The sequence below is a fragment of the Chrysochloris asiatica genome, unplaced genomic scaffold, assembly GCF_000296735.1.
Source record: "Chrysochloris asiatica unplaced genomic scaffold, ChrAsi1.0 scaffold00001, whole genome shotgun sequence".
NCBI lineage: Eukaryota > Metazoa > Chordata > Mammalia > Afrosoricida > Chrysochloridae > Chrysochloris > Chrysochloris asiatica.
This window is the reverse complement of record NW_006408519.1, coordinates 63,066,302-63,074,400: the sequence shown is the minus strand read 5'-3', so window position 1 is coordinate 63,074,400 and position 8,099 is coordinate 63,066,302. Positions and strand designations below refer to the sequence as shown.

Below are 8,099 nucleotides of genomic sequence, written 5' to 3'. Positions count from 1 at the left end.
AAGATGGAGGGTCAGAGAAAAAGAGGAAGACCCCCAATGAGATGGATCAGCCAGGTGGCATCATTGATGGACTCAAGTGTGACAACGATAATGAGGTTGGCCCAGGATTGGACATTGTTTTGTTCTGCTGTGCATGGGGTCGTTATGAGTTGGTTCCAACTCAATGGCACCTGACAACAACAACAACAACATGTGGGTTTTTTAATACTTAAATGGATGTTTGTTGTTGTGTTACTAAACTTACTGGGTGTCTCCAGGTGGATATGATCAGGAGATAGACTTGCTTTTTGCATGTAATGTTTAGCAGCTGTTACTGGCTCTTGTCTCAATGGTGGAATATTATGGGGTATGCTTGTAAGCTTGGCTATATGGCCACGATTGCTGACTGTTCTTGGGTAACGTAAGGAGAAAAAGCTCCCACCTCCAGGAAAAATTTGTGTTCAAAAGGACCAAGAGCAGAAGCAATATGAAAGCAGAGACAAATACCACCACTTTCAAACAAAAATAAAACTGTGGCCGACTACACAGGCAGTTTGTGTGCACCTTGGAAGCCTCCAATAGTGGGTAGGGGTGTCTGCTCTCTCAGGCCCCTCCTCTAGTCACCACTGTAGAGGTGCACAGATAGATATTGAGAAGTTTAATGGAAGAAAGATTTGCTCTTTTTGTCTCTGAAGGTCAGTTAGTTATCTGCTTGTGTACAGCGGAATTCTCTAGATAGTTGTTGCATCCTTTTATGTTGGGGTTTTACATATTGTTCATATGGTTTGTCTGTCAGGCCTGATGGGTCTGCTTTGTATTTGCTAGATAGGTTGGAGTAAAGGGTCCTGTACAAGTTAATTTTAGGACTGTGGCTCTGATGCTGATGTCATAAGCAGCTGCTAAGCTCTTTCTCTCTGTGTCATGGGAAAACTATGTGCTCAGTGTTAAACTTTTTTTTTGGGGGGGGGTGGTACACAACCACCTTCCTGAAGGCATCTGGGCTGGGCAATGAAGGCTGCAACAGGGAAGAGGAGGAAAAAACGTTTAGAATCCCCCCTACCTCCTTTTGCCAATGTTACTGCACTACTTTTAGAGCAGGTTCCCTGTGTAGGTCTGGCTGTAGTCCTGCCCTCTGAGCTCTGCTTGGGTGGGGTGGCTGCAGAGGGAGGCCTTTGTCAAGCGATTCCTAACTCACAGTTTTTTTCCTTTATACCGTGATTTTCCATTTGCACTTGCGGGAAACTTATGACACCCTGTACCTTATGCTAGATCCAGAGCTCTGGTGGTGTTCCATGAGCGCAGCTTCTCTGTGTTTTCAATCCCTCCCCCACCACGGAGCCTTTTCCTACCTGACTTTTTCTGCTGCCCGCCAAAACCGGAAGTCTCTATCTTCTTTTGATGTTTTCTGCATCATTGAGTATTTTGCCCAGTGTTGTAAGTTGAGGCTTGAATTTTTCTTCAGTTCTTTCAGTTTGAGAAATGTTGAGTGTGTTTTTCCCTTTTTCTGATTCCAGGTCTTTGCACATTTCATTATAATACTTTGTGTTCTTGAGCTGCCCTTTACATTTCTCTGTAGTAACTAAACCAAGTCAAACCCTCTGCCATCTAGTCCATGCCAAATCATAGCATCCCTGTATGACTGAGTGTAACGACTCTTCAGGTTTTCAGACCTGCAAGTCTTTATGGAAGCAGACATATTCATTACCATAACACAGTGATGTACATTAGAAAATTAGCATTGATGTACTTTCTAATAAAGAGGCTATTCAAATTTTGAAAACATTGGATCCAGGAGCTAGTCCAGGATCATATATCCCATTTAGCTGTGATTTCTGCCTAATGTCTTACTTTCTTTTGTCTTTAAGAACCGTGAAAGTTTTGAACAGTAAAGAACAATTATTTTGTGGAATGTCTCCTGACTTCTTTGTTCTCTTATGATAAGATTTGGACTGTCCAGTTTGGGCAGGAATGACACAGAAGTAAAATTCTGCCTTCAGTGCATCTAATCAAGAGGCACATGATAGATACCTCTTTGTCACATTATTGGTGGTGGTGGTAACTTAATCACTTGGTTACAGTAGACTCTTGTAAAGGTACTATTTTTCCCCATTTTGATGACTATGTGGAGAGAAGCTTTAACAGCTAAAGCTTAAAATGTTTAAATGCTAAAGCTAAAACATTTCTCACTGATCTTGCATTTATCTTTAGCATTTGTTGATAATTCTTTTCAGAATTAGTTATTACTATAATGACTATCAAAAAGTGTCCATGTTTACTTTAAGATAGTATACTTCCAAGTTTAAGGTACTGTGTGTGAGATGGCAGACTTGAAGTAATTTTCCCAAATGGGCCTAGGTCTGTGAAGAGCCCAGGTGGGCTGTTTCTTATCCCTGTTGTTATTAAGTACTGTCGAGTTGATTCCGACCCTTAACAACCCTGTATAGGGTTTCCAAGGAGCAGGTGGTGAGCTAGAACCACCAGTTCAACTGGTTTGCAGTCTGACACATTAGCCCACAGCGCCTCACCAGGATTCCTCTTATCCTGTAATCACATACAACTGGGAAAGGAATGATTAGTAGCTCAGCTCATGAGAGTCTGTCTCCTTCCATAAACATAACTAGGCTCTCAAGCCCTAAAGGGCAGTTCTACTCTACCCTGTAGGGTTACTACCACTTGGAGTTGACAGGATGGCAGTGGATTTGGCTTGTTGGTTTGGTTTAGACAGTACTTGTATTGATGTGTATACATGTTTGCAGTTAAAACCATACAATCTGTAGTCCTTGGGTTTAGATACATACAAATATGCATGCATGCCATTAAGAGAACAATTGCAGCATTTATTGTTTTGGTGGATATTTTTCCTGAAAAATTAATTATATCATTGTTTTAAAGTTTATATCATTAAATGATTGCTTTGGGAGGATTAATATTGACGTTTATAGCACACCATGATAATTAGATTTTAAATATTTTATTGCAAAATCTTACCACCTTTTCAAAAATACTTAACCTCTTGATTGTTTCAAGATACCATGATAGATTTTTAATATTTTGTAAAATTATAAGCTTCTTAAAAAACATTTGTTTTCTACGTTGCTTCAGGTTATCTCACTTAACTCTTAATAAAGTGAAGTTAAGGAACGATATCTTATTTGAAAGGACTATTTTTTCCAATTGAAATTTTAAATGTTACTTGTTAGGATCCGGGGTGTTGGAACAGCAGCTGTTAATATGTGCCTTGTGGCATCTGGAGGAGCAGATGCATATTATGAAATGGGAATTCACTGCTGGGATATGGCCGGAGCCGGCATTATTGTTACTGAAGCTGGTGGTGTGCTGATGGATGTAACAGGTAAACTATGGGGCACTATTTGTCTTCCCACTTGTACTTTCCTCTGTGTGGCTATTTGAAAGAAAAAAAATCTTACATATATTTTATTTCAAGTCTTATTAGCAAAAAAATACAAGTCATAAAATTTTCTGCAAAATGAAAATAAACACATTTGAGGTAGAGGCAGGACTACAAAGCTTATGGTTGTGTGGGAATACATGAACAATAAGTGACTAATGGTGGTGGTGGCTATGTTCCATGGAATCGGTTCCCACTTATTGCATCCTCTTGTAGAGTTTCCAAGCCTGTAAATCTTTATGGGAGCAGAAATCCTCACCTTCCTCACGAGGAGCAGCTGGTAGTTTCAAACTGCTGACCTTGCAGTTAGCTTTCTAAAGTGTAACCTACTATTCTACTAGAGCTCATTAATAAGTGTGTAAACCTCTACAAATGTGTCAGGAACTTTCAGTGGTTGTAGTAGAGGTCTAGAAGATTCTAGAACCAGTACACTTACAAAGAACTCTGAGTGTTGATTGTGATAATCCAGGACAGACTTCCTTTAGTATCATTTTCTGCCTTGGGCTTAGTTTAGATAGTTGTTTTGAACTCACTGATCCTTTTTTTTTGTTTTTTTCAAATGTTTTAATGAGAATATGTGATAATTTAAATGGGAGAACATTAGCTTTACATTCACTTTATCATATATTGTTTCATTGCCATGGTTACAATCCCCTCCATGCATCATCAACCAACCAAAGGGTATAGCCTGCAAGCCTGCCTCCCAATTGTCAGCACACAGCCCCTCTCCCTCTCTGGGTCTAGAGTCCCCGGCTGCTCCATATGGCTATGTCATTGTCTCTGCTTCCATCTCTAATGTCACTGCTTCTCTGGATAGGGTCTCGCACTCTACTCTTCTCCCTTGATGATTCCAGGGATCTCCTCTCCTGGACTGCATAGTTGATCACTCCCCTCCCTTTGCTACAAAATGTCCACCTTTACATTTCCAAGCCTTGCAGTCAATCCTGATAACAATTATTCACCATTGTACCACAGGGACCTATCCCCATCTCCTTTCCTTAGCCCCGCCCACACAGATTAGATACTACTCAGTGGAGAGTCTACCTTCCTTCACACCCTCTGAATCTAGGTACCCTCTTGAAAGCTTGTAAGCCAGTCAGTTCTTGCCTGTGTAGCCCCCCCCCCCCCCATTTTGTGTAGCCAGTGTCCAAGTTGCCCATCCCTTTTTACTCTGTGTATGGAGGGGTTGGGAATGATCCTCTCTGTAAAGATTTGTTCCCTCTTGAGCTACTGCATCCATAGGTGTAGGTCAAGTTCATCAAATTGTATCAGATTACTCTTTTTTTCCTCTTCTTTCTTCTTCTAGTTGAGCTCTGATCATGCAGTCATTGAAGCCAGGTCAATTGGGTATTATCTGGAAGTGTTATGGGTGTTATGGGCACATGCCCTCTCTTCTTATCAGCTGGATGCGTCACTCTCCACTGTAGTCCTCTGTGGCTATGTCACTGACTCTGGACTGAAGAGTCTCCAAGTCTTGCCACACTGCTGGCCGACCAAGTCTTCACCTGGGTTCACAAGAGTCTATTGAACGTTGTAGGGCTTAGCTCTCAGCTTCATTGCTGTTTTTCCTTCACTTCCCCTTATCAGTGACGAACATGGTCACCAATCAGAGTGTGTATTCCCATTGAGTCCTAGTCTTGGAAGGGGGTTTGCCCTGAGGGACCCGACTACTTGCCTTGATGTCTCCTGGGTGAGCCACTTGCTTGTTCTTGTAGTAATTAGTCAGACTGCCTATATTGTTTCGTATTTTTCCTGTCGGTTTTTCTTTCAAGAAGTATCTTCTGTTTTAGCTGCTCTAGGTTGGTCTGCTTGTCCTTTCAAGTGGAAATTTCCCACCTCAGAAGATTCTGGATGGGGTTCAGGATTCCACCTATGGTCTTATGTAATGCAAAGGCTCCTCAGGAAGTCTCCTTAACTGGGCACGTTGTAGCCCCATTTTAGGTATTACAAGCATACTGGTTATGAATCGGCTGCTAACCTCAAGGTCAGCATTTCGAAACTACCAGCCAATCTTCAGAAGAAAGATGAGGCTTTCTGCTCCCGTAAAGATTTACAGCCTTGGAAACCCTGTACAGGGTCACTATGAGTCAGAATCGACTCCACGGCACATAACAACAACAAAACGTTATCTAAGGATCTCTGGTAGCATAGTGGTTGTGAATCAGGCTGCGAACCACAAGGTCAGCAGTTCGAAACTACCAGCTGTTCCGTGGGAGAAAGATGAGGCTTTCTGCTCCCGTAAAGGTTTACAGCCTTGAAAACCTAGTACAGGGTCGCTATGTGTCGTAACCCACTCCACAGCACATAACAACAACAATTATCAGTTATATGCAGAAGACCAACTAACATGCTTTCTGTGGTGGTATTTCTGGCTATTCCTTTTTCTCCCCCTCAAGTGTCTATTTTATAATGGTATGCCAGGGAAACCAAGACTCAAAAGACTGAACTGACTAATTCTTAAAGTGAATAAACTTGGGATAAAGGAATTCATATCTGGAAACGGCAATAAAGAAATTTAGGAACTGGGAAGGAGAATAGTATGAAAATTCACTGAAGCCAAATTTTCAGCTCATAGAGTCTTAACAAAAAGGTGTTAAGAGTAATAAGGCATGAAGGAAAAAAAGAAAAAAGAAAAGGTGTTTTTTCAGACTGGTTTGAATTGAGACTCACCAAGTGGTGTCTGTTTTTGTCAGTTCAGACTTAGTGACCCTGTATGTATAGGGTTTCCCAGGCTATAAATCTTTGTGGAATTAGAAAGCCTTATTTTTACTGTCTCACAGAACTTTCGGTTCACAGTCCAGTGCTTATCCTCTACATCTACCGTGGTCCCTAAAAAGGTTTTTAGAAAATATTTATCTAGAGCCAAACTTTAAATATTGTGGCTATATGACAGAGTTTGTGTGTGCATGTGTGCTACTGATGGAGTGTCAAATTTCTGTTAATTACTTTTATACAAAGTATAACCTTTTCCCATATTTGATTTGATTTGATTTGATTTCAGGTGGACCATTTGATTTGATGTCACGAAGAATAATTGCTGCAAGTAGTAGAACATTAGCTGAAAGGATAGCCAAAGAAATTCAGATAATATCTTTTCAAAGAGACGACGAAGATTAATTACAACACTTTCAACATATTCACCTGAACTTCATTTTCCCTGAATTTTTGATGCATTGATGATGTTACAGAATTTAGGACATGTGTTTCAAAGTTATAATGAATTGCTTAAACTGTGTTTGATGTCCAGTATGAAAATATTGGAACATATTCCTTATTTTACTAAAGATAGATGAACTATTAGTTTCATTGTTTGGGAAAGTTTTGTGTGTAAGAATATACTTTGAGAAAAATACCAAGGCAATACTGTCCATGAGATAGGTTATCAATTGCAGTAGCCAATTTGCAATGTTGAGTTATTAAGTATTTATGTTTTTCTGAAATAGTGACTTATTATTTATAGCACTCTTAATTAAAAAATAAACTTCTGGAAAAAATTTTTCTATTGAATTCCAAAAGCCATATTGAATTGATTTTATAAGGTTATAAGGAGTACTCCTTAGTCCAAGGTTTTACTGTTTGCAGAGAACCTATCTGTACTGTTCAGCATGGTACATGCACCACAGAGCACAGTGCCTGCCCAATAGCAGGCTCTTCAAAAATAAGCACTAAAAAATAAATTACTTTGAAAGCGGCATTTCCTAGTTATAACAGATACATAAAATAATAAGCCACTATTCTATATTGTTGCTTCAGAATTTGGAGGAAAGATTATGTGGTTAACCTTTTCAACATTTCATTTACCATTGCGTTAACATTACTGTGCCATTTCAAGTTACCAATACCTCCGAATAAAATTTCCTAAGAGCATTTAATCAGTATTATGTGGACACTTAATGGACATTTCTGCAATTTATTGGCCACAGCACTGCATTTCAGTATTCATTTGGATTCAGTATAAAGTGCTTGTGTAAGAAGATTTTATATAAACTCATGAGCTATCTGGTATAATTAGATAGAGCATATCATTTTACTAAAGTCAAAACTTGTGTTTCAAGATGTGTAGACTAATCTATTTGTGCATTGGAAAACTAGAACTTGGCAAATGCACTGTTTTGCTAGTATTGAACTATTTGTTTTTTTCCCAAACTCTTTTTATTTCTGCTAGATTTTATTCAGCCATTATCCCTTAAAAGTTATTGGCTTAAAATACCGTTGAATGATGATGCATGGAGGGAATTGTAATCATTGCAATGAAACGAAATACAATGGTTTGAGTGTAAAACTAATGTTCTCTCCTGTAAACTATCAATCAATTCACAATAAAAACTGAAAAAATAAAATTCATTGACTAATTCAAATTCAAAAAGAAAATTGTACTTGCTAATAATTCATATTGTTAAAGAATTAATTTATTGTTTAGCCCTGTCTTTTCACATAAGACCAGCTTTAAAGAAGTTTTGCTACAGGCTTAGGTGAGTCTTATGTTTCATAGAATAAAAATTGCTTCTGTAAAGTTTTCAAGATTGTTGTTAAGTGCCATTAAGTTGGTTCCCACCCATAGCGACCTTGTATAGGGTTTCTGAGGAGCTGCTGGTGATCCTGAACTGCCAACCTTGTGGTTCAAACCAACTTTGCAGTTCAGTGCATTAACCCACAGTTGCACATCAGGACTCCAGGTTTTCAAGGCAGTGGTTATTTTATTGCCTTGCAT

The 8,099-nt window shown here is 39.2% G+C and overlaps 1 protein-coding gene across 2 annotated transcripts in view; it reads left to right on the top strand.

Annotated features, from left to right (window-relative positions):
• The window catches only part of IMPA1 (inositol(myo)-1(or 4)-monophosphatase 1), a 43,583-nt gene extending 37,075 nt beyond the window's left edge, over nt 1–6,508 (top strand). Inside the window, exons 7-8 of one of the 2 annotated variants that reach the window (XM_006830814.1) lie at nt 3,180–3,331; nt 6,390–6,508. In XM_006830814.1, the coding sequence (XP_006830877.1) occupies nt 3,180–3,331; nt 6,390–6,505 (268 nt within the window). In that variant the 3' untranslated portion in view covers nt 6,506–6,508. Of the gene's footprint in view, nt 1–3,179; nt 3,334–6,389 lie in introns of those variants that run through there. The other variant, XM_006830813.1, reaches the window with a different exon arrangement.
• Nucleotides 6,509–8,099: the final 1,591 nt, after the last annotated feature.